The 26,980-nt window shown below is 43.0% G+C and overlaps 1 protein-coding gene and 1 long non-coding RNA gene across 8 annotated transcripts in view; one reads left to right on the top strand and one right to left on the bottom strand.

Moving 5' to 3' along the window:
* Positions 1-10,204: 10,204 nt before the first annotated feature.
* LOC140613116 (uncharacterized) lies at positions 10,205-23,741 on the bottom strand. 6 transcript variants are annotated; one of them, XR_012014245.1, is made up of 6 exons: positions 23,611-23,732; positions 17,010-17,153; positions 12,564-14,053; positions 11,812-11,886; positions 11,042-11,154; positions 10,205-10,557 (listed from the first exon to the last, which is right to left on the bottom strand). It is a non-coding gene; the product is annotated as an uncharacterized lncRNA (long non-coding RNA). The 6 variants fall into 6 exon arrangements; XR_012014246.1 differs by lacking the exon at positions 17,010-17,153 and having other exon boundaries at positions 23,611-23,738; XR_012014249.1 differs by lacking the exon at positions 17,010-17,153 and having other exon boundaries at positions 12,564-12,615.
* Positions 23,742-23,882: 141 nt separating this feature from the next.
* NME8 (NME/NM23 family member 8) overlaps positions 23,883-26,980 on the top strand; it is a 49,964-nt gene continuing 46,866 nt past the window's right edge. Inside the window, exons 1-4 of one of the 2 annotated variants that reach the window (XM_072791606.1) lie at positions 23,883-23,997; positions 24,802-24,841; positions 24,921-24,978; positions 25,174-25,280. In XM_072791606.1, the coding sequence (XP_072647707.1) occupies positions 24,809-24,841; positions 24,921-24,978; positions 25,174-25,280 (198 nt within the window). In that variant the 5' untranslated portion in view covers positions 23,883-23,997; positions 24,802-24,808. The remainder of the gene's footprint in view (positions 23,998-24,801; positions 24,842-24,920; positions 24,979-25,173; positions 25,281-26,980) is intronic. The other variant, XM_072791605.1, reaches the window with a different exon arrangement.

Raw genomic sequence — 26,980 nt, forward strand, 5'->3', positions numbered from 1 at the left:
TAAGCTCTCATGTTAAGGTTTTTGTTTTGTTTTGTTTTGTTTTAAATCTGGGCACTGTCCAAGGAAAAAAGAGCTGAATCCTAGGCATAGTGGGAAAAAATATGTATTGGATTTACAGCACTGTGCTGTAAATACAATATATACACATTTTAGTATCTCGAAATCCTTACATCATCAGTGAGAAGAATTTTTTTTTTTTAATCTGTGAGAACAATTAATTTGTGTGCTGGCCGTAGTCCCAAATTATAACTGAATTTATTTTTGTGTGCAACTCTTGGTCACGCCTAACTCATTTCCCTGTTAGTCCTTCAGCAGACAAGCAACCCCTAAAAATAGCATGGTTTCTATGGGAACATGCTTTATCCTGTGGATTCTAGGAACAGGTTTTATCTGAAAAATGAGGCTTGCCAGATCAATCCAAACCTATAAACTAGAATTTGTATTTTCAAATTAATCTGATTAAAGAGAGACATTTTAAACCGATTGAAATGGTTCCATGTGAAATTTTCCCAGCTGAGTTGAGTTGGTATAAACTGCTTTTGACAATGAGAGTTAGAGATCTCATCTTCTACTGAGAGGGTTTTGTTTTGTTGGAAATAATTAAGCCTATGGCTCCATTACCTTTAGATTCTGTTGTCCTGTATCTGTGGCCATAAGCACTGTTTGATGATCGAGTAGCAGACAGTGCAAGTGAGGACAATACTCATTTTTCCAAAGTAAATGAGAATTTATCAGTTTCCTAAATGTAGGCTGACACGAACTTGCGATATAGGTGATAGAGTTGTTATCCTCTTGAATTCCTATAACTGAACAGTAATAGGATTTGGGGCTGGGTTTGCCTGCCACTGGAAGGCATGTTGGTCTCTTGCATCTTTATAAGCCCTAAACCCAGTGCTTCCTCCAAAATATGCTTTGAGGTCTTAGCACAGCTGAAGATGACTATGAAGGTGGAAAATGAAGTTGATGTAAGAAAAATAAAGACTTTTGAGAAAACTGAAATGAGCCCTCTTGTGGAAGTCATAGCACCAGAGTTTTGACTTCAAAAGACCCTTATCTCCAAATATAGTTAATGAAGGAAGGGAGTCTTTGACAATTGAAATACAGAGCTATATTTTGAGCACACTGTTGAGAATATGGAAGTCTCAGAGAAAGTATCCCTCTCAGTCATTCTTACACTTTGAATGTCAAAGATTTGGGGTAAAACATGCAAGGATGATAACAGGCAGCTTTTGAAAAAAAAGCAAACTCTGTAAGGTTTTTGAGCTAAGAAGAAACATTTCTACAAATAAATCACTGATAGTAAAAATGAAAGTCTTTACTTAGAGGAATGCTTTTATATCTGTTTAACCATGAGCTATAGAGACAGATATCCGTTTGTGGTGAGGAGGTCTATCTGGTTCCTCCATCTTGACCTCTCAGCTCCAGAAGCCTTCAGTCTAAAGTGCATTCATCATTTATAATCCATCCCAAGATTTCTCTTGACTTGTTGTTAGTGGAGTCTCGATTCTAGCCACCTGTTCTTATTGTCTGCCTTGATGTAGATCACCAACAAATGAGCAGCGTGCCCTGAGTCTTCCACCAGAAGCAAATTGTAAGAGGGAAAGAACAAGTAAGTGTTATGGGTTAGTCATTTTTTTTTTTTTTGCATAGAAAACAAGCAAAGAAATATCTAGAAATTACAGCTGTTGAGGGATCATGTTTGGGGGAGAGGGTAGTGTCATTAAGTCCTGAAGGGAAAAAAAGTGGAACATAGTCCCCACGCATGGTCCTAAATTTAAATATTTTTAGGACCATGCTGAGAAATAAATAACTACAGAATGGGATCTTGTGTTTATGAAACATCTTTGTGCACATTATGGAGGGAGAAGTGGCATTGGCACTTTCATGACCTATGTCAGGGACTCTCTTAGGTTTTTTATAGACGCAGTCTAACTTCCTTCTTACAAAATTGATCTCATTCCCATATTTACAGCTGAAGAGACAACTTTAGAATTAAACATTTGTCCCATGATTAGGCAGCTAGTAAGTGGCAGGGTACCCTATTTCCAAATGTCAGACTGCCTTGAGAGGCATGTCCATTTAAATTGTGGAACTGATAGATAATATGGATTTTCTTTTTTTTTTTAAGATTTTATTTATTTATTCATGAGAGAGAGACACACACACACAGAGAAGTAGAGACACAGGCAGAGGGAGAAGCAGTCTCCCTGCAGGGAGCCCAATGTGGGACTCCATCCTAAGACTCCAGGATCACAAGCTGGGTGGAAGGCAGGAGCTAAACCTCTGAGCCACTCAGGGATCCCCAATAATATGGATTTTCATTGCTTTAAAATAACCTCAAACTTGAATCTTGCCTTCTTAAGACTTGAGGATTGCCAAAATTTTAAAACTGAATTGGTATCATATTTGTTCATAAGTTATATAAAGCTACTCTGTTTCACACAAAAATCACATAAGCATTATATATTTTAAATATACGTACTTTGTTAAAATGCATACTCCAGCACACAAAATTTAGATTGTTATGCAAGTTATAATTACGTTTTTGAGTTAGAATAAAATCTTATTTAACAGCTTTAAATACGCCACGTCCAATGTAATGTTTCACAAATAAAAAAAATTAGTTATTCCCTCTACTGAGATTCTGGAGTAGCAGATGAAAAATTCGAAGATATTTTAGACATTCACTGTGAATAACTTTACCCTCAGGTGCAAATGCTCAAACTTTGCTTCTGGCCAGGTGGGCAGGAGATACATAAGGAAAATGGACACAGATCCTTCTGGATGGGGAATTCTGACCTTTTGATGTCTGAGTCCCTTACTGTCCAGTCAAAGGTTTGAAAAGTGTTTTATTTTTCATTGCTAGGTATTCGTTAAATAGTTACTGATGCCATAACAATTTTATGTGACATAACTGTATATCTGCCAAGGTATAGAGAAAAGAGAATGGGGTAAATGTCTTTTTGTTTCTGTTTCATGTTAAGAATCATAACTTTTTAATGTGGCTCTTTTGCTGTTGTTATAAAGCAGTCTCGATCAAGTGCACTAGCTCATTTAATTTTCCAATAACCCCTTCACATAGGCAGTACCACCTTTCCCGTGTCACAGCCAGAGCTCCTTGGAGCCAGGTGACTCATGCTCATTCCCACAGCGACTCAGCGACAGATTTGGAGCTTATTTGCAGGATGGCAGATGGCTATGCCGGCACTGCTCCTTACACATCCATACCTGGAAAACTAAAATAAAAACTAAAAGGAACTTGCCCATCAACCCCAACTTTTCACCAAAATGTAGCACACTAGTCTTAGAAAAGATTCAGTGTTAGCAAGAGGAAAAGAGAGCTCAAAAGCTATTCAGAAAAATATTATATTAATTAATTTATTTATTTAAAGTAGGCTCTATGCCCAACATGGGTCTAAAATGCTGAGGTCCAGTCATATGCTCTATCGACTGAGCCAGCCAGGTGCCCCTAATAGAAAATGTGTTAAAATGTTGCCTGATGCATCTTCTCACAATAATTGCAGACAATTTATATGATCTTGTTGTTATCCCAAATTGCATTCTGACAATAGGAGGAATGACCTTTGTAGATCTGATATGTGTGTGTGTGCCTTTATTTAAAATTTTGTTATTTTTTTCATCATGAATTTTTGGCATTAGTTTTGATTTTTTTTAATAATTGCATTAAAATATTGTTTATATTGATTACTGAGTTTTTAGATCTTCCTTAAATTTCATACCATAGGCTAACATCTCTCATGGTAATTCCATCCCTGGTATGTGAGCTTAGACATATCTGATAATAGAAGGTCTGGGTGCACAGTTATGAATTCCTTATTTATTTATTTATTTATGAATTCCATATTTAAACAAACTTTTTTTGTGTGATTTTGCTTCACTCTGTCTCTTCAATATGTTGGGGTAATTACATGGAGTACCTGACCATATTTATTGGGGATATAGCTTGAGGATTGTAAACAGTTGGCTGGGATTGCAAAAGTCAATTATTATTAAAGCATAGTTGCTGGGTAGTTTCAATATATCCATCATAATTTTGTAAAACTTTTGATTTAGGAGTTTATGGTCTTCTAAGAATTTTGTGGCGAAACATGGAGCCCATCAATACGACTGCCCTGCCAAATGCCTCAAACACAGAACAAGGCCACTGCAAGGGGCACTGCAGGATGATTCTGATAACACTCTACAGCATGGTTTTGCTTGGAGGCACTACTGGGACCATATTGATGTCATGTATGATGTTCAAAAGGAAAAGCCAATCAATGATTGCCATGATTGTTCTCAATATCATAGTCCTACACTCAATCCTCCTGGTAAGCCTCCCATTCCGCCTCAGCTATTATTTCTTAGAGGTCTGGGAGTTCGGTTCCTTCCTCTGCCGATTGGTCAGCAGCATAATATATGGTCATATGTACTTCACCTTTGTTTTCTATGTGGCCATTGTCATCCTCCGATTGCTCATCTATTTTCAGAAACTGCAAATGCAACAGTTGCAAAAGTACCATGTGATAGTTTTAAGCATTGTTATTTGGACCGTGGGTGGCGTCATTTTTTTGCCAATATTATTTTTACAATATGGCATACATCCAAGTTACTCAGAACAACGATGCTTTGAGTTCTACAAAGATCTCAGCCGTGGGGAATTCATTATCTTGAACTACTCTATGATTGTCATTATGATCTCAACGGTTGTGATACTCTTTCTAATACAGATGGGTGTCATCATTCAACTGATAAAAGCTCTCTGGCCTGACATGTGGGCTCATCAAGAATACAGAGCTCAAATCAAGAGCTTCTTCTTCATCCTCGTAATAGTGGTCTGTTTTATACCCCACCATGTATTCCGGGTACACTTTATTCAACATTACTCAGAGATAGACAATTCTGAGTTAGTTCTTTATAATGAAATTTTTGTTGCTTTGACTACTGTCTGTTGCCTGGATATGGTGTGTTTCATAGGTGGGGTTATCCATTAAATACTCCTTGTCACTCACTTTGTAATCAGTTCTTTACCATTGTGACAAATAGTTTTAAGTGAATGGCCGCTACCATGATTTCAAAATGGTTCAAAGTCTCTGCTCTTAATTGTTCCTGGAATTATTTTTCCATGAAAAGGTAATAAAGACTTATTGTTCCCCTCTTCTTGGATGATCTGTTCCATTAAGTATAGAATATGTTTGATTTCCATAGCTCTATGCAAGTTGATCCCAAAATCGTTTCCAAACTCAACCCCTACCTCTTTTTCATGCAATACTTAATTCTGCTAAGCACAGCTACTGTCTTTCATACAACAATCCAGGCTGTTCTTTTTGCATTTGTTCTTGCTAAGCTTTGATCTTAGAATGTTCTTCCCTCTATCTCCAAAGTATCTATTCTTCAAGGTCCAGAGAATCTGAAGATATGGACTCTAGAAGCCTTAACTTATTCAACTTATGCTCAAATTGAGATACATGTCTCTTGAAATGAGAGCCAGTGAAGGTAGGGCTGCTGGCTGTGGTATTTGGAGAAGAGAACTAGCTTAGAAGGTCAATAGACTTAACTCTTGGGAGGAAACCCTTTCACAATTAATGGAACATTAATATGGTTTGATTCTAAGACATAGTAGGTATGGAGGAAATAGAGAATGCCTCATAGACTGATGTTTCGAGACATGGATCCATTACACAGGAAAAGAAATTGGAAACATTTGAAACATGCTGGCAGGCTGTATTAGAATCCAGACTTTTCAGAGTGTGGGACTGTTCTTAAGCTTATTCAAGGCACCCTCAAAAAAAAAAAAAAAAAAAAGGCACCCTCTATGACCAAGTAGTGTTACATGATTACAATCAACTCTGGTATCAGCTAGACTAAAACAATAAAATAAAATAAAATAACCAAGGCAACCAACTTGGATTGAGATAAGTAGAATCTAAGTTAGTTGTCTTGGTTATTTTTATTGTGTTAACTGATGCTTGCCTGACATAGGAATTGACATGCCCTTATGCTTTGCTTATAATAATGCTACCTTTATTTATTTTTTAAAATATTTATTTATTTATTTATGATAGACAGAGAGAGAGAGAGAGAGAGAGAGAGAGGCAGAGACACAGGAGGAGGGAGAAGCAGGCTCCATGCCGGGATCCCGACGCAGGACTCGACCCCGGGACTCCAGGATCACGCCCTGGGCCAAAGGCAGGCGCTAAACCACTGAGCCACCCAGGGATCCCCCAATAATGCTACCTTTAATATTAAATGCAATGAATCAAATAACCAAACCCTTACTGGTTAACAAGGCAGCATAGTTAATACTAAAAAGGTTGGGAATCATCTAGACATGTGGATTCAAAGGTTTTTAGTAACTTTTAGTAACTATAGAATCATGGATAAGTATTTATAATCTCTGGGCCCCAGTGTCCTGTGTTAGAGGGTTTTAGTATACCTGAAATAAGACAGCAACATGTGTCAGATAGGGTCATAGTGTCCGGCATGTGATCCTCAGGATAACATTACTTGTTTTCCTAATCCAGTGACACTTTTTTGCAAAGACTTTTAAAATAGATTCAAAGTGTTGATTCATATACAAATAAGGTGGGTTTTTTTAAAAAAGATTTTATTTATTCATTCATAAGAGACATAGAGAAAGGCAGAGACATAGGAAGAAGGGGAAGCAGGCTCCATGCAGGGAGCCCACTGTGGGACTCGATCCCAGGACCCCGGGATCATGACCTGAGCCAAAGGTAGAGGCTGGACCGCTGAGCCACCCAGGCATCCCAAAAATATATTTTAAAGGCTTAGATGCTATTGGTCAATGTTAATCTCACGCTTTATGTAATTATTAAGTCAGTAACTAAATGGATGCTTATTTCTATTTTTGCTTATAAGAACTTGTCATAGGGGATCCCTGGGTGGCTCAGTGGTTTAGTTTCTGCCTTTGGCCCAAGGCATGATCCCGGGGTCCTGGGATCGAGTCCCACATCGGGCTCTATGCAGGGAGTCTGCTTCTCCCTCTGCCTGTGTCTCTGCCTCTCTCTCTCTCCCTGTCTCTCATGAATAAATAAATAAAATCTTAAAAAAAGAACTTGTCATAATAATTCTATAATTATTCATAATACTTTAAAATACTATAGAAGAACCATTTTATAAGCCTGCTGTCACTGAACAGGATAAATAGCAGTGCACTTAAATTACATGTAATCACCTTTTTTTTTTTTTTTTAATGTAATCATCTTTTAAGGGGATATGGTATGTCCTATATAACTTTAAGACTGTGATTGATTGGGAGATCCCTGGGTGGCTCAGCGGTTTAGCACCTGCCTTCCGCCTGGGGCATAATCCTGGAGTCCCAGGATCGAGTCCCAAAACAGGCTCCCTGCATGGAGCCTGTTTCTCTCTCTGCCTGTGTCTCTGCCTCTCTCTGTGTGTCTCTCATGAATAAATAAATAAAATTTTTAAAAAATTGTGATTGATTGTGTAACTTTAGGATATAGTCAGTAATCAGCTTACCACTTTGTTGGGGGCCATGGGCCACAGAGCTAAGAATATCACAGGTAGCAGAGCTAAGAAGGCCTCCAATGAGCCCTGCTAATATTCCTGCCCCTGTGTAACTCCTCTTTCACTGACTATTGACTTCTTATAAATGAAATAGGGCAGAGCAATGAGATATCACCTCCAGGGTCAGGTTATAAAAAGATTATGGCTTCCATGTTGGGCGCTCTTTCTTTCTTGCTGTCTCTTGGATTGCTTCACTCTGGAGGAAACCATTTGCCATGACGTGGAACAGCACAAGTGGCAAAGAAACAAGGCCTTCTAAGCCTATGTGAGTGAGCTTGGAAGCGGAACTTCTGAGACCTGCCAGTAGACATGGAGCAAGCTCAGAAGCCAATCCTCTCCTATTTGAGTGTTGAGGTGATTGCAGCCCTGGATAACATTGAATGGGCTTCACTGAGAGACCATTAGCCTGTATCGTTCTGCTAATCTGATATGAAACTATGAGATAATAAATGTCTATTGTCTTAACCTACTAAGTTTCAGAGTGTTATGCAGTAGGAGATGACAAACTCAGTAAGGGGGTTATTTACACCAGGGGAATGATGCCACATAAGGCACTTGTGTCTGAGATTTATAATCCACTTGCTAGTTCCTGCCTGTGCCAGCTGTTCATGGTAACAAGCACATCCTTGCCAGTTCTCCGAGTCAATAAGAATTGTGTATGGTATTGTATAAGCTTTGCTTCTATCCCTGAAGAAAAGGAGTAGGAATACCTGATATTACATGGAAATGCCCTGGGGTGGTTTACAGTGACGATCGTAAAGGGGAGGGGCAACTGGGTAGCTCAGTGGTTGAGTCTGCCTTCAGCTCAGGGTGTGAGCCTGGTGTCCTGGGATCGATTCCCATTCCCGCATTGGGCTCCCCGTAGGGAGTCTGCTTCTCCCCCTGCCTGTGTCTCTGCCTCTCTCTGTGTCTCTCATGAATAAATAAATAAACATCTTAACAAAAAAAGATTGCAAAGTGGGGAGTGGGTAAGAATTACTCTTTGTAAAACAAAAACAAAAACAAAAACAAAAACAAACAAACAAAAAAACCAAAGAATTACTCTTTGTTAGTCATATTGATGTATGGATTACTGGTACTCCGAGTGTGGTTCCTAGACCACCACCAGCAGGAGCAGCATCTGAGATCTTATTAAAATGCAAATTCTTGAACTCCACCTGAGACCTATTGATTCAGAAATTCTGGATGTGGAACCTAATGATAAGCCTTGTTTCAACAAGCTTTCTAGGTGCTGCTGATGTGGGCTAAAGTGTAAGAATCACTGCTCCAGATTAACTTGATAGATTAAAAATGGACACAAATTCTTTGACGTGAGATGGCATCTATATCCCTTACGCTTCACTGTGAGTGGAATCTGTAACTGCTCCAACCAACAGAACACAGGAAAAATGACACTACTAATGTCCAGGAGTGGGCCTTATGAGACTGGAAACCTCCATTTCCTGTCCCTTGGAACACCTCCTCTTGGAGCCTGTACTGTCATGGAAGAAGTCTGACTTCCTTGCTGGGGAGAACACCTGGAGATGTCTGCAATGAACAACTGGAGATGAGGGGGAAGATGAGCCCAGAGAAGCCCAGCTTTCCAGCCTAGCACCATGCATGTGAAGGAAGCTGCTTGGGTTCATCAGACCATCCAGTTGCCATGTGGATACCACCAAGTGATCCCAGTCTACATCACCTGGTGCAGAGAAATTGCCCACCCAATCCTGCCTGAATTCTTGATCCATACAATTGAGAAATATAGTGAAATGATTGTGTTAAACCACTGGATTTGGGGGGGCAACTTGTTATGCAACTTGGAACAATTAGTGACTCACCACAAATGAAATTTGGGCAGATCAGTGCTGCCTAATAGAAATATAACACACAAGTCACAAACATGAGCTACATGTCATTTAAAATTTTCTAGTTGTCATATTAAAAAAATAAAAAGGTGAAATTGAATTTAATAACAAGCTTTATGTAACCCATTGTATCCAAAATATTATAGTTTAAAGAAATATATAAAAATTATTAATGAAAAAATTATTATTGAGGGGTGCCTAGCTGGCTCAGTCAGTTGAGCGTCTGCCTTTGGCTCAGGTCATGGTTCTGGGGTCCTGGGATAGGGCCCAGAGTTGGGCTCCCTGCTCAGTGGGAAGCCTGCTTCTCCTGCCTCTGCCTACTGCTCTCCCTGCTTGTGTTCACTGTGTCTGTCAAACAGATGAATAAAATCTTAAAAAAAAAAAAAAATGAGATTCTTTGCATTCTTTTATTCATATTGAGGTTTTCAAAATCTGGTATTTGTTTGTAGCACATCCTAATTCTGAGTGGCTACATTTCAGTAGCCACACGTGGCTCATGGTTAATATATTAGCTAATATATTAGCACAGATGGGGATCATTCAGAGATTATCTAGACATGTACCTGAGGACCCTTTTTTTTATGAGACTGGCCTTGTATCTCTCTGAAATTCACTTTCCTCATATGTGAAATGGGAATAATAGAACCTACTTCAGAGAGCCTATATAAAATTAATTGGTATTGCAGAAGTTGCAAATAGCAGTGCACAGCAAGTACAGTATCTCTCTCTCTCTCCATACATATTGGTTCCATTTCTATGGAGAACCTTGACTAATATATGTGTGACGCAAGATACCCCAGATACCATCAGCGTTTGGTTATAGAAAAATGTCATGTCATATTTTTATTAAGCAACTTATTATTATTGCTCCAGCCCACAGACCTGAGGGCCAGGAAGCCTTCCTCTTGCAAATCCACACACAGGACCACCAGCTACACCACCACATGGATCCGCCCTGTCCTTCCTCTCTTGCTCATGCTCCTGGTTGTGGCAAAGTCGTCTCCCCACAAAGTGGCACAAGCCTTCCAGTGTCCATGCCCCAGATCCTCTGAATCTTCCAGGGTTTACAGCCATTGAAACACGAGAGCTCTGCTGGGCTCCAGGGCCAGGGCTGGACAGAATGAATGGTCCCCTCTCCAAATCCAGCCACACGTCCTTGGCTGACCTGCAAAGCATTTCTGACTAGGCCCAGAGTGTCTAAAACTGTCTTTCAGACTTCTGTTAGCTCCGGCTTTCATTCCATGTCTAGAATCTTTTAAGTCTCTGGATAAACTTCCCTATATGTTTCTGATCTTTTTTTGTCTAACCCTATATGTTGTTCCATTTGCTGTTCTCTACCTTGCCCTGCTCTGAGCACCAGGAAATGGGCCCTGATGTGCCATGCTTTGGGTTTTCTTTTTATTGGGCTCCTGGTTGGATTTGACCACTGGGAGTTACCAGCAGAAGATCCATCCAGAGGGAGGTGTGAGGATGAAGCATTTATTCTCTGCCCCTTCCCTACTTGGTCATCACAGTTCCAGCATGGCCTGTAGTCCTTCTAGGCTCCAGCTGCATGGCTCTGCTCTCCCTGCCTTCGATGGGGAGTTCCAAGGTCTTTTCTTTCCTGAGTCCCTTCAGGGCTGGGCTTGGTGCTACTAGTGTCTACTTACATCAGTATCCCTTGTTGGCTTCCTCATATCTGTTCACAGCTCTGGAAGGTGTCCTTTCATTAATGCCTCTTCAGTTTCTCCATCTAAGTTGCATTCTCTTTCCTGCAAAGAAGCTGGAAGATGGGACATCTGGGTGGCTCAGTGGTTGAGCTCAGGTCATGATCCCGGGGTCCTGGGATCAAGTCCCATGTTGGGCCACATGGGGAGCCTACTTCTCCCTCTGCCTATGTCTTTCTCTGTGTCTCTCATGAATAAATAAATAAATAATCTTAAAAAAAAAAAAGGAAGCTGATTAACTTGAATCCATTCTTTAGGGCAGAGTGGGAGGGTAACCTTCCCTTCTCATTTTCTTGGGCTACCCTGACTCCAACTGAGTAAGGGACAGGCAAGTCTAGGTAGGGAGAGATAGACAGGGGGCTATGTGGTCTGGCTCAGAGAAATCCCCAAAATGCTGAGATGTAAGGAAACCAGAGATAAGGGAGTAGAGCAGACCACCTGGTCCCTGATGTTAGGGAATATTTTTCTTTGGTGGCTACAATGTAACCACGGAAAATAACCAGACCACAAAGAAGTCAGTCATTAAGGCTGTTATCAATAGTCCTTGCTCAAACCAAGACAACACCAGAATCTCAGGGCCACGAGCTTCCCAGTCAGCTCCCAGTAGAAGACTGCCACTCCCAGCCCCCAGTGGCAACCTGTCGGGACCCTCTCACCCCGAGAGCCTTCTCTGTATCCCCACTTAATAAACTTCTCTCCCTTTACTTACTCACCTTTGTCTGTGAGATTCATTCTTCGACTCCATGAGACAAGAATCTAGCTCGCCCACTTCAAGACGTCCTCCTCCCCTTCTCATGAAAGAAAAGATCTCACGAATATCAACAGATTCAAACGAATAATGAAGGGGGAGCAGAGGCAGAGATGTTGACAGTAATAAAATCAGGTGCCAGGGATCCCTGGGTGGCGCAGCGGTTTAGCGCCTGCCTTTGGCCCAGGGCGTGATCCTGGAGACCCGGGATCGAATCCCACGTCGGGCTCCCGGTGCATGGAGCCTGCTTCTCCCTCTGCCTATGTCTCTGCCTCTCTCTCTCACTGTGTGCCTATCATAAATAAATAAAATAAAAAAAAAATTAAAAAAAAAAATCAGGTGCCAGATGGAAAGGTAAACTGGCCTTGAAAGCACCCAGAGGACTCACCGCCTCCTCCCCATTTCCCTGTGGATTGTTCCCTGGGGATTCACTAATTCTGTGGATCATAATAATCCTGACTCAATGGTCAATATTGATGAGGTTTTGGAATATAGGTGAGGTTTGGAGCTGCCGACCGAGATAGAATTCTTGAAATGTCTATGGTGCAAAATGGTGGTTTGATTAAGGCCTGAGAACACGACCCCTGGGCAGGATGAGCTGCTGTCCCAGGGATTGGGAGGGGTGGCTGGTTATATACCTGCAGACTCAGGGGTGACAAGGAAAAGGGAGGTTTCAAAAGGACTTTCATATGCTAAAGTCCTTTTAAAAGGACTTACCAATGAGATAGTGGAGGCCTTGCCATTGTCAAGTCAAAGATTGCTTGTCCCTCTAGCAAGATATTAAGACAGTTGGAAACTTCCTGAGGAATGTCACCCATATCCTATCCTGGGGGGGGGGGTCATTTGTGGGCTATCAGCTTGTGCTTTGTCCTCAGCTAGCCCTCGGTGGCACTGATTAGTCTTCTCCTTCTACTTTGTCATCCTCAAATCCCTGAACTCATGGTCTTCCCTCCAGTTCTGATACTTCTCATGTGAAAAGGCATCATTCACTCAGCCAAATCTGACACTTTAGAGCTTTCAGCAGCTTCTCCTCCTCCTCGCTCACCCCTGGAAAGGGCTACTTCCCAAAGTCCTATTGATACTCCCCCTCAAATATCTCACAAGTCTTTTTTTGCCCCTTGCCTGTGGTCTCTGCCTTCATCTGGGCCCGTAGCCTAGCGCTCCTGGATTGCTACGATAGATTTCTAGCTTATTATTGATGAGGAAACAGAAGGCTAGCTGAGGAAAAAGGAGAAGTTGACACCCCACAACTCCCGCCCCCCCAAGGTGGGATATGTGTGACATTCCTCATTAACTCCCGGCTGCCCTGAAGGTAAGGAAAGGAAAAACAAATAGTTAACTTATAGAAATCACAGTCCTGCAAGACATAAGTCTCCCTCAATTTACAAATGTCTTGGTAATCTAAAAGAAAAAAAGCAATTTTTATCAGTAACTTAGCTTCCAAAAGGAAATGTAGATACAATTATAACCTGCAGCCCATTGGTAGATACTTGAAGTGGACAGAATGTAATGTTCCTCCCTCCATGGTAACTCTTGGCCAACACTATGGAATATATTAAGTAAAGATAAATGATATTCTGCAATTATACGTCCATGAGTTCTTTTAAAGATTTTATTTATTTATTCATGAGAGACACACGGAGAGAGGCAGAGATAGGCAGAGGGAGAAGCAGGATCCCTGTGCGGAGCCAGACGTGGGACTCGACCTCAGGACCCTGGGATCACGCCCTGAAGCAAAGGCAGCCGTTCAACCACTGAGCCACCCAGGTGCCTTCCAACTCTGTTAAAGTAAATACCTTGCTAAAGGGGAAAACACCCTTAACTTGACAATGACAAGGCCTGTAGTATCTCAAAGGTCCTCTTCAGCATAAGAAAGTTCTTTTGAAAACCTCCGTCTTCCTTCTCCCCCAACTCCCAAGTATGTAATTGGTCACTCCTCACAATCCCCAGGGCAGCAGCTCTTCCTGACCTCGGGGCCTCCCGAGAATAGTGAATAGTGGAACCTTTATTTTCCCAACAAACCTGTATCACTTATGAATTAAAAAAAGTTTTTAAAAAAATATTTTATTATTCATGAGAGACACACAGAGAGAGGGGGCCGGAGACATAGGCGGAGGGAGAAGCAGGCTCCCCATGGGGAGTCCAGTGTGGAACTCGATCCCAGAACTCCGGGATCACACCCTGAGCTGAAGGCAGCCACCAGACACCTAAAAAAAAAAAAAAAAGAAAAAAAAAAAGCTTTTAATGAAAGTATTGGCCTGCCCCAGGATTAATCCTAGTTCACATCTTCTATTTGTTTTCCTCTAGTCATGATATTTTATCCAGAGATTTTAATTACTCTCTGTACGGCAATGATTATGTTCCATATTTCCATTTAGAAACCTTTTTCAAGCTACAAATATCTATATTCCCTACTGGAGATTCATAAAAAAAAAAATCAAACCACTATTTTGCACCAAAGATGCCTCAAGAATTCTTTCTTGGAGGGATCCCTGGGTGGCTGAGCGGTTCAGCGCCTGCCTTCATCCCAGGGTGTGACCCTGGAGACCCGGGATCGAGTCCCACGTCGGGCTCCTTGCATGGAGCCTGCTTGTGTTTCTGCCTCTCTGTCTCTCATGAATAAATAAAATTAAAAAAACAAACAATTCTTTCTTGGTCCTTGGCTCCAGATCTCACCCCACCAAACCTCACCTATATTCTAAAACTGCATCCTTATCTCTGGCTTCACTTCCCTAATCACATTTACTCCAATTGTCACACTGGTTTTCTGAGTTTTTTGTTTGTTTGTTTTAGAATTGAAACCTTTTTAAGTCATCCATCTGTTGTAAATCTTCCCATTTTCAATGTGGGGAAGTTTCACAGTTTTCCCATAAAGCCACAGGCATTACTGAGCTGTGGGATCTCCCGCATGTTATGTATTTTAGCATTATAATGAGGTAAAGGTAGTTGTGGGGCTTTCCAGAGGTCACTCTCCCGTCCTTCTATGCAGGCCTGAGTCAGGAGTTCAGCTCTGACTGGTCTGGAAGGGTGGACAGGCTGGACGGGCTGGATGTCTTGTCAGAGCAGTTGGTTTTGCTCGAGGGGATTTTGCTTTTCCTGTGCCTTGAATTAAGAGCTAAGCTGGAAAGAAGATCTTAAGGAACAAACAATGTGTGTCAAAGGTCAGTGAGTACAAGCAGATGAGCAGGAAAGGTCCATCTTGGGGGTAGGGGACAGATTGGGTAAAACTATAGGTTACAGATAGAGACTTTTGAATGGTAATGGTTTTAGACACCAGGGAAACTTCAGGATACTTGAAATAGAAATAATTTGTGGGGGTACCTGGGTGGCTCAGTGGCTTAAGCGTCCACCTTCAGCTCAGGTCATGATCCCAGAGTCCTGGGATTGAGGCCCACCTTGGGCTCCCTAACCCGAGGGGAGCCTGCTTCTCCCTCTCCCTCTGCTCTTCCCTCTGCTCATTATTTTTCTCTCTCTCTCAAATAAGTAAATAAATTTTTTTTTAAAAAAGAAACACACCAGAAAAGTCACTGAAAACATAAGATATTGAATAAATTTATAAACTAGAGGAGAACAGGATATAGAAACATTGTAATATTTCTTTAGGCCAAGCTGGAAGGAATGCAGCTCTTCAGCTCCTCCCATCTGAGGCTTGTTCCCTTTCTCTGTGCCCTCCCACCTCTTCAAGGGCTACTACTTCTTCAACCTTTGCTCTTCTGAATTTTACTTATTTTTAAAATTCATTTTCAAAGATTTTATTTATCTGACAGAGAGTGTGCGCACATGAGCCACAGTAGGGGCAGAGGGAGAGGGAGATGCAGACTCCCTCCTGAATAGGGAGCCTGATGCGGGACTGGATCCCTGGATCCCAGGATCGTGACCTGAGCCAAAGGCAGGTGCTTACCTGACTGAGCCACCCAGGTGCCCCCTGCTGTCCTGATGTTTAAAAATCACCATTTAAATACAGTGTAGTAAACTTCCATTTTATTGAAAAGAAACCAGCCCTCCACCACCCACATTCCTTTGGTGACTGTCCCTTCACTTCATCCTTAAGTTTCTGCAAAGAGCTGTTGGTTCTCTGGGCCTCCACTTTCTGACTTGACATTCTCTCTTCAAGTGATTTTCCCCAGACCACTCCACTGAAAACACTGTCATCCACATTGACTTCTTTGTTGTTCAGTCATAGTGAGCAGCATTTAATTTGACCATTTTGTTTTATTTGACCACTTTATAGAATTTCACAATATAGACAAATGTTGGCTTTACCTTGTCTCATCCTTTGATTTCTATGATAGCACCTGCCTTTGGTTTTTCTACCATTTTAGCTATGCTTTCTCAATTTCCTTCTTTAGCTTCCCTTTTCTTTTCCTATATGTTAATGTTCCTAGTGTACCCCTTTGGGGCTTCACTTTCTCAAATGCCATACTTTCCTGGACCTTTAATTCTACTCCAATGTCCTTTTTCTTTTTTTAAAAATATTTAATTTATTTATTTACGAGAGACACACAGAGAGAGGCAGAGACACAGGCAGAGGGAGAAGCAGCCTAGCCTCCCTGCAAGGAGTCTGATGCAGGACTTGATCCCAGGACCCCAGGATCATGTCCTGAGCCAAAGGCAGACACTCAACTGCTAAGCCACCCCGGCGTCCTCCCAATATTCTCAATATGCCAGTTGTCTGCACATCTCTAGCTCCTGCCCAGATATTTTGTGGATATCTTGATTTTCTATCCAGTAGTCTCTAATGTGTTATGCACACCTTCCTTGAGGTATGCAAAAAAATGTATATAGTTCCAGGAGAAAAAGTTAGGTATTGCTAATTGCATTTATTTTCTCATCTGAAAACTAAAGATATAATGCTTTGTTAATATTTGTATATTCGTTATCAGCAGTGTCCTCAGTGGCTTCTTTGTCTTCTCATTTCTGTGTTGCAAAGTACATGCTTTATCTCTAGGTTCCAACCACCCACATAGATGCAAAGGCATAGAGAAGCTCAAGTTCTGCTGAGTATTTCTTATAGAGAGATGGTCACACATGGGCACATTCCAGCTATGTGTGGCCCTTGATTCCCCTTTCACCCTTCACTCCTGAGCTTCAACAAATCCTAAATCTGATTATTATTCCTGAATGATGGTGGCAGGCTCATATGCCCACTCTAAAACAACTCACAGGGATGCCTGGGTGGCTCAGGATTTGAGCGTCTGTCTCTGGCTCAGGTCGTGATCCTGGGGTCTTGAGATTGAGTCCTGCATCAGGCACCCTGCGGGGAGCCTGCTTCTCCCTCTGCCTGTGTCTCTGCCTCTCTCTGTGTCTCTAATGAATAAATAAATAAAATCTTTAAAACAACTCATGGACGTATAGTTGCAGAATTTATCTTTACTTAATATATTCCATAGTATTCCATATGGAATATATTCCATAGTATCATTTATCTTTACTTAATATATTCCATAGTATTGGCCAAGAGTTACCATGGTGCTCCAAGTGGCTTGGGACACAAGTGTGTTGTCAATCCAGACCAGCTGAGATTAGGCCATTTTATACCTGTCACATTATTACCCAAGCTGTTAATTTCATTGAAAAATAACAAAAGAGGGCAGCCCCGGTGGCAGAGCGGTTTAGCGCCGCCTGCAGCCGGGGGTGTGATCCTGGAGACCTGGGATCAAGTCCCACGTCGGGCTCTCTGCATGGAGCCTGCTTCTCTCTCTGTCTGTGTCTCTGCTACTCTCTCTCTCTGCATCTCTATGAATAAATAAAACCTTAAAAAAAAAAAAAGAAAAATAACAAAAGAATGATGATCATAAAAGGGTACAATCTTTGCAGTGCCTTTTGCAGCATAGAGGGTACCTATGAAGGGAACCCTGGGTAGCGCAGGGGTTTAGCGCCTGCCTTTGGCCCAGGGTGTGATCCTGGAGACCGGGGATCAAATCTCATGTCGGGCTCCCGGTGCATGGAGCCTGCTTCTCCCTCTGCCTGTGTCTCTGCCTCTCTCTCTCTCTCTCTCTCTCTCTGACTATCATAAATAAATAAAAATTAAAAAAAAAATTTTTTTTCCATATAGACTTTCACTGGTTATCTCATAGGAAAGCTTTTTTTCATTTTGCAAAAGGAAAGTGTTTCAAATTTGAAAACACGTGCTCATCAGTATTTTGCTATCTAACAGATATATTTTAAAACATAACCAACATTATTTGTTCAAGAATAGTGTGATAGTTTAGAACGGTGGGAAGATTACTACTTCTCAAAACACTTTATGATACAGAGATAAAAGTGCATGAAAACTGGTATTTAGGGACACCTGGGTGGCTCAGTGGTTGAGCATCTGCCTTCGGTTCAGGAGGTGACCCCGGAATCCAGGATGGAGTCCTGCATCAGGCCCCTGCATGGAGCCTGCTTCTCCCTTTGCCTATGTCTCTGCCTCTCTCTATATATCTCTCATGAGTAAAAATTAAAATCTTAAAAAAAAAAAACTGGTATTTTGACATGCTTCTCTATTTAACATGATTTAAAAAAAAAAAGATTATATTTATTCATGAGAGACACAGAGAGAGGCAGAGACATAAGCAGAGGGAGAAGCAGGCTCCATGCAGGGACCCCAATGTGGGACTCCAACCCGGACTCGATCCTGGACCCCAGGATCACGCCCTGAACCAAAGGCAGATGCTCAACTGCTGAACCACCCAGGCAACCCTATTTAACATAATTTTAATGGCAAAAGTGGCCAAGCATTCACTCATATTTTGTGTCTGGCAAGTTGTGAATGAATTGCAACTATAAATTGGCCATGAATGTGAGTCTGGCAAAAATCAGTGAAAACATTTTGTAAAAATCTATTGGCTGTGTGGAATTTTCAATAGAGTATTGTATACTTTGTAATTATTTGTTACTTGTTGCTACACATTATTTTTATTTATGGCGTAAAATGTATAATAATTTGTGATCATTTCCAAGAGAGCTTGTTAACATTTACCAGCACACCACCACTCATTATGACTCAGATGCCACTAGCTAGTTCTTCCACTCTCCTAACCTGCCTTTCCTTCCTCGTCTTACTTAAGAAACATAACTTTAAGTGACTATAGCAAGAAATATGATGTGTGGAAAATAAAATTGCAATTGCCTTAAAAATCAGTGCCTGGGGATCCCTGGGTGGCCCAGTGGTTTGGCGCCTGCCTTTGGCCCAGGGCGCGATCCTGGAGACCCGGGATCGAATCCCACGTCGGGCTCCCGGTGCATGGAGCCTGCTTCTCCCTCTGCCTGTGTCTCTGCCTCTCTCTCTCTCTCTGTGACTATCATAAATAAATTAAAAAAAAAAAAAAATCAGTGCCTGAACTGCAGAGGAATAGTAACCATTGTGGTTTATTGAGACTCTCTGAGTCTTTGAGCCAGGCGGAAGAAGGGATATTCAAAGACTCATCCTGATTAATTTTAAGAAAGCAGATTAGTTCGGATTTAAAGGCTGCACAGAATGAGTTTCCCAATCCAGACCTACCAATCTTGCAGTTCCCAGTCGGTTATAGTAATAATAGGTTCTTTCAATCTGAGTTTTTAATACTGAGTTTTCATTATTCTCAGATTCTTAATTTTGTCATGGGAAAAGAGAATGTATGCTTCACTATTACTAGATGACATTTAAAATTGGAATTCAGAATCTGGAATTTTTTATCTAAAAAAAGACAGGATAAATAAATTAAAAGTTGCATAAATTTATCCTAGATAGACTAGTTTGACTCTATCACTAGCTAAAGTGATGAATTAAAGTAAGTCCTTAAACTATTTATTTTCTTTACAGTCTACCTAATTACAGACTACTTTATAGTCTACCTGGACCAGATTGCTTGAATTAAAAAAAATAAGAGTTTTGTATGTTATTAGAGAATTCTTCCCCAGTAAAAGTGAACACAAAAAAATTTCCCAGATTAAGCCAGCCACTCACCCTGTCTATAAAAATAGAGCCAGTCTCACTCCAAGGTTAACAGAAGGAACTTCATTATGGGGGTGGGGGGGTGGGGGGTGGAACACCTGGGTGGCTCAGTGGTTGAGCATCTGCCTTGGGTTTGGGTTGAGATCCAAGGGTCCTGGGATCTAGTACCGCATTGGGGGGATTCCCACTGGGGAACAGGGTGTGATCCTGTGACGCAGGATCAAGTCCCATGTCGGGCTCCCTGCATGGAGTCTGCTTCTCCCTCTGCCTCTCTGCCTCTCTCTCTGCCCCCCCATGAATAAATAAATAAAATCTTTAAAAAATAAATAAAATGAAATCTGATAAAAAAAAAAAAACACCATTTGGTTTTTCAACACGAAACCTAAAACAACAATGTAGTTAGGACTAAAACCAGGTTGGGGTCGACTGAGTCCTCCTCGCTGGCTTGAGCACAGGCTTCTAGCCCTCATGGGCTCAGGAGGTTTTGATTCTAGAAGTGCCTTCTTGATTCTCCTCAACAAGAAGACCAAACAAGCTTATTGCAAGATGAACAGCAACTCAAGAGGGGTCCATGTCCTTGAAGTGGGCTCCCAATCCGAGCTGGAAACCCCCTCGGGGGGGGTGCCAGCTCGAGGCACCACTCAGATTTTCAGAGGCTGATCCCAGACAGAGCAGCTTTATTTCCGCACAGAAATAGTTCCGTTTAGGCACTGAGGGGGGCACTTGACGGGATGAGCACTGGGTGTTATTCTATATGCTGACAAATTGAACACCAATAAAAAATAAATTTATATATTAAAAAAAGGAAGCTGCCAATGTGAACCAAAAAAAAAAAAAAAAAGAAAGAAATAGTTCGTTTAAAATGAAATCTGTGGGCAGCTTGGGTGGCTCAGCAGTTTAGTGCTGCCTTCAGCCCAGGGTGTGATCCTGGAGACCTGGGTTCGAGTCCTGCATCAGGCTTCCTGCATGGAGCCTGCTTCTCCCTCTGCCTGTGTCTCTGCCCCCCGCCCTCTGTGTCTCTCATGAATAAATGAATAAATAAAATATAAAAAAAAAAAGAGAGAACCTCATTATGGGGGCAGTGGGAAAAATAAGTAAGGCCACTGGAGTGGCAGTGGCTAAGGATGGCTCACAAGCATCATCTCTGATAATTATTTACTGCAGAAAGTAAGAAAACTTGGGCAAAGTTTGATTTTTTTTTTTTTTTTTTTTTTTTTTTTTTTGCAAAGTTTGATTTTTAAGTGAAGTTAAAAATCATAAATTCACAGGGGAGGCATGAGATGAAAAGTCAGCAGATTAATTTCCAGCCAACATGATTGAGCAAGCTAGTGCAGAAAGTTGTCTGGTGTAGGGCTAAACACGTAGAAATACTGAATAAAATAATGCAATTAAAAATACAACAATTTTTAATTTAGTTGAAAACTAAGAGAAAGAAATATACAGGAAAGAAAAGACAAAAGGCAAATCTGAATTCATAGAGGTGAGCACACTTGAAATGAGGATTCATTTTGGAGTGTTAGAATGGAGAACAAGTGATGTCTGGGTGGCTCAGTGGTTGGGTATCTGCCTTTGCTCAGGGTGTGATCCCGGGGTCCTGGGATCCAGTCCCACATCAGGCTCCCTGCACGGAGCCTGCTTTTCCCTCTGCCTATATCTTTGCCTCTCTCTCTCATGAATAAATAAATAAAATCTTAAAAAAAAAAAAGAATGTAGAACAAGCCTTAATAGGTGTCCACACACTAGGGCCTCAGTGTCCAGGTTTCAACTTCCATATTCAAAGTTAGCTGCAACTACCTGTATGCTGCTGGAAATAAAGATGGGCTGGCTCATTTCTGAAATGGGATTATATCCACCTCCCCCCTCCACGGGCTTAGTGGCAGGAGCAAGGATGCTGGCCATCCATGGGAATTCATTATTTTAGTTTTTAAAAAAGATTTTATGTATTTATTTGAGAGAGAGAGAGAGTGCACATGATAGAGAGAGAGAGTGAGTGGTAGGGAAGGGCAAAGGAAGAGAGAGAAGCAGACCCCCCCACTGAGCAGGGAGACTGATATGGGGCTGGATCCCAGGATCCTGACCTGGGCAGAAGGCAGGCACTTAACCAATTGAACCACCTGGGCAAACCCACCCTTAGGAGTTCTATTTAAATAAAAAAATCACTGATAAGAAATTCAGGTTCCAGAATTGTGCTATCCTTAGTAGTGGATTTAGATTTTCAGCTAAGTAAGATAGGAAATACAAGCTAAAAAATTAATGAATATTCAACGTATCTGGTACCCTAAATACTGTTGGGGCCAAGCAAAGGCATATGGGAAGCAGGTATGCTTCTACAGCCCTGGCACAGGGGCTCACAGGAAAACTGATCCCTCCAAAACATGAGCTCATAGTCAAAAGTGACAATAGGAAAAGAAAAAAGATCACCAAGGATAGCCAGCTGACCCAGCAAATTGTATCCTAAGACTAAGAGAAAATAGAGCAAGTTGAAAAAGATGTTATGTGTAAAGGACAGAATTCATATGCCAAAAAAAAGAATATGCTTTAAGAAAAAGTTACTGAGCCTGGGTGGCTCAGTCTGTTAAGAGTTACATCTCTGGCTGGCTCAGCGGTTTAGCGTCTGCTTCGGCCCCCAGGCGTGACCCTGGGGTCCCCTGGGGTCCCGGGATCGAATCCCGCGTCGGGCTCCCTGCGAGGAGTCTGCTTCTCCCTCTGCCTGTGTCTCTGCCCTCCCCCTCTCTCTGTGTCTCTCACGAATAAATAAAAATTTAAGAAAAACAAACAAACAAACAAATAAACACGAGTCTGTCTGTCTGCCTTGGGCTGATGTAATGATCCCCAGGTCCTGGAGTGGAGCCGGAGGTGGGCTCCCTGCTCAGGGGAGAGCCTCTTTCTCCTTGGCCCACCCCCCAGGTCTCTCTCTCAAATAAAAATCTTTTTTTTTTTTTTTAGGAAAAAGTTACTTTATATGTGTATATATATATACATATATATATATATTTAAAGATTTTCTTTATTTATACATGAGAGTCACACAGAGAGAGGCAGAGACACAGGCAGAGGGAGAAGCAGGAGGATCCCGTGGATCCCCATGCGGGACCTAGTCCCAGGACCCCAGTATTACCACCTGAGCCCAAAGTAGACGCTCAACCGCTGAGCCACCCAGGCTGCCCTAAAAAATATTCCTTTTTTTTTTTTTTTTAAAGATTTATTTATCCGAGGGGGGGGGTGGGGAGAGAGAGGGAGGGAGAGACAGGCAGAGGGAGAAGCAGGCTCCATGCAAAGAGCCCGACGCGGGACTCGATCCCGAGACCCCGGGGTCACGCCCTGAGCTGAAGGCAGGCGCTAAACCGCTGAGCCACCCGCGGCTGCCCTAAAAAAATATTCCTGATATAAATTCTACAAATGAAATTCTACATCATGAAATAAAAAAGACTTGCACGCCGACGTTATAAAAGACCAGGAAAGAAGGTGTGAAGAAACTCGCAGGTTGGAGGAGACCGAGACCTGACAGCTGAGTGCAATAGGGCAGGGACTCTGCGTTGGGTCCTCGGCCAGAAAAAGGACGTTCAGGGGAAAAGGAAGCTGGGACGAGGCCTCCAGAGTAGTTCCGTAACCTTAGGGTCCCGGCTCCGAGGATCCCTGGACTGTGGTCCTGAACGATGCCGACCGTGGCGGAAGCTCAGGGAAGGGCGTGCGCGAGCTCTTAGAATTGTTATTTCTAAATAACAGGAGGAGAAGAAGGCAAAGAGGAGGAGGAGGAGGAGGAGCAGGAGGAGGCGGGTCGGGGCAGAGGCTGCGGGCAGGCTACGCCGGGCTTCCGCGAGCCCCCCCAGCCCGAGGCGCACCCACCTGCGGCTGTAGGTGGGCGGGCGGTGCGGGCGCGGAGCCCCGGGGAGCGGCGAGCAAGCCCCGCCGGCCGCACTGCGCAGGCGCCGGGACTGTCGGTTCCCAGGCGCGGGGCTCCTCGCGCTTCTGGGCCTGCGCACTGGGGCCGGGGAGCCGCGAGCAAGCCCGCGGGCGCCGGCCGGGACTGCGCAGGCGCCGGGGCTGTGGATTCCCAGGCCCGAGGCTCCTCGAGCTTCTGGGCCTGCGCACTGGGGCCGGGGAGCCTGGAGGCCCCGCCCCCGCGGCGCCGGAGGGACGGCCGCAGACGTTGGCCCCGCCCCCTCCCGCTCCGGCGGGTCCCGCGTCGTGGTCCCGCCTCCACCGCTGGGCAGGCACCTGCTGGGCGCCCAGGTAGTCGCCGCGGTTGCAGCGAGCGCACCAAGGCCACGGGCCTGGTCCAGGGGGCTGGTTTGGATGCTCGCGGCTGTGCCTTCTGGTCCCGGGTAGCTTAGAGGAGGACCTGCTGCCCCCGGGCTTGCTGGAGCCTCGGCACCCCCGCTGCATGTGGCTGCCGGGTCGCGAACCGCTCCTCGGTCTTGCGCTGGGTCCGCTGTCACGCGCGGGCGCACCCACGCCGAGCGCCCCTGTCCCCGCGGGGCGGGCGGTCTGGGGTTCAGCTGATTTCGCGCTGCGCGTGCTGCATGCTGTGCCCAGGGACGCACTAGGGTCTTGTAAGAATGGGACCTCGGGCGCCCGTGAGCGCGGCCATAGGCGGTTAGCACGTCCCGAACAAAGAAAATAGGAACCCCGGGGCGGCCCGGGCGGCTCAGCGGTTTAGCGCCGCCTTCAGCCCACGGCGTGACCCTGGAGACCCGGGATCGAGTCCCACGTCGGGCTCCCTGCGTGGAGCCTGCCTCTCCCTCTGCCTGTGTCTCTGCCTCTCTCTCTCTCTGTGTCTCGCGTGAATAAATAAATAAAAATAAAAATAATGCATTAATTCGGGATGCCCTGGTAGCTCAGCGGTTTAGGACCTGCCTTCAACTCAGGGCGTGATCCCAGAGTCCTGGAATCGAGTCCCCCGTCCGGCTCCCTGCATGGAGCCCCCAGGGAAAATTTCTACAGGACTTGAAGACACTGCTTGAATGCCTAGGGATTAACATCATTTACATTTTCTCGCAAACGTTTTCTGCTTTTCTTCCTTTTTTCATGTCCTAGTGGCTAAATGGCAGGCAAAAAGCGAGAGATCCAGCTACAGGTGAGCATGACCTATCAACAGTCTTTACTTGGGGGCGTTGGTCCTTAAACACCCCTGTGCAGTGCGGGCCTTCTTGTAGGCAGTCGTGAATAGTCAGAGCCTGTGGGATGAGATGTTGCAGAACAAAGGCCTAACAGGTACTGAGGCTCACCTGGTTGTCCAGCAGTTTGGAGTTGGGCCCAGGGCACCCCGGGACACCCCAACACAGAGCGCATCTCCCCCACTAACAGTGTAAAAACCCGCTCCATCAGTGTCCCCGCCCTAGTATCGGGATAAGCTGCTATTCTAGATTCTTTTGACTGTGTTTTTTCCTAAACATTATCATCTTCTAGTGATCGATGTTTACCAAGCCTGGTGTGGACCTTGCAAAGCAATGCAACCTTTATTCAGAAAGCTGAAAAATGAGCTGAACGAAGATGAACTTCTGCATTTTGTTGTAGTAAGGATTTCGTTTCCATTAAACAGTTATTTTTTTTGATACTTCCAAATGTTTAAGTATTGTCTTTAAGGATGGTCTTCTATTTTTTTTAAGATTTTAAAAAATTTATTCATTCATGAGAAACAGAGAGAGAGAGGCAAAGACACAGGCAGAGGGAGAAGCAGGCTCCAGGCAGGGAGCCCAACGTGGGACTCAATCCTGGGACCCCAGGACCACACGTTGGGCTGAAGGCAGGGGCCAAACCGCTGAGCCACCCAGGGATCCCCTTTAAGGATGGTCTTAAACAGCCTGCCAACTCTTCAGAAAAAGACCATATTTACTTGGCAGTTTTACTGTATAATTTAGTTCTAGTGGATCTGAGAATGATGATTTTTATCCCAGTTCCTGTAGTGTTAAAGTTGTTTACCATGGTTGCGAACACCAGAAAGGATACATACGATGTGTGTCTATTGACCTGTTTCTTTTCATCTGATTGTGTGTTCAGTGTGTGTCTTTTAGAATAAGGGCTGCAGGTGCTGCTCTGGTTTGTGTTGGGAAGGTCTCTGGGCACTTAACCCAGTTACTGATTTTCCAGCAGTAGTGATTTTCCCCTCACTTATCACCCAGATGTGCCGAGGAATTAAAATATTACAACTAAACTTACTGTATTGATTATTCAATTTGTCCCACATCGGGTTATCAGCTGCATAGAGTTTTGTTGTCTAATATGATGGCCACTCGACACAAGTGGCTTTTGAGCACTTGAAAATGTGGCTAGTGTGACTGAGGAACTGAATGTTTAATTTTAATTAATTTGAATTTATTTATTTATTTATTTATTTATTTATTTATTTATTTATAATAATAAATTTATTGTATTGGTGTTCAATTTGCCAACATACAGAATAACACCCAGTGCTCATCCCGTCAAGTGCCCCCCTCAGTGCCTGTCAATTAATTTGAATTTAAATTAAAAAACTGATAATCAATTCAGAAATTATAGAACTTCTTAAGTTGTGTGGGACAACTTCGGCATGCACATTGACTTTTTTTGACTATACATTTTATGAAATCGAATTACCAATCAATGATTTCTGATTCAAATTTAGCATGCAAATTGTGATGTACTCTATATGGAAAATACACACAAGATTTTGGAGACTTAGTATGGAAAAAGGAAAATGAAATATTAATATTTCTGCACTGAGTACATGTTGAAGTGATCATAATTTGGATTAAGTAAAATACATTTTTACATTATTCTTCCTTGTTTTTCTTTCGTCTTTAAGTGTGGTTACTAGAGAATTTAAAAATATATGTGTGGCCACATTCTATTTCTACTGGACAGAAACAAGTCCAAACCACCCTAGACCTAAGGTGCAGAAGCACATAACTGATTTCATATCTTTACTCTTTACACCTAAAATGCATAGTCCCCCGCAGCAAACATGAAACCTCAACTCATTGCATGTTTTCTTTTTTTTTTTTCCATTGCATGTTTTCATATGTAGATTACAACACAGCTCCTCTGACTAACAGGGCTGAGGGACCCTCTCTTGGCTTCTTCCCAGTAATTGAAGAACCTCCAGAAATCCCAGTTTGTAAACAATCGCCTTAGGTTGCAAAACCCATCTTGGAGAGAAGACCCTACCAAATGGTCTCCTGACAGCCGGCCCAAGGGATGATATGTTAATATAGAGGAACACACTATTATTAAATAT

The sequence above is a fragment of the Canis lupus genome, chromosome 21, assembly GCF_048164855.1.
Source record: "Canis lupus baileyi chromosome 21, mCanLup2.hap1, whole genome shotgun sequence".
Taxonomy (NCBI): domain Eukaryota; kingdom Metazoa; phylum Chordata; class Mammalia; order Carnivora; family Canidae; genus Canis; species Canis lupus.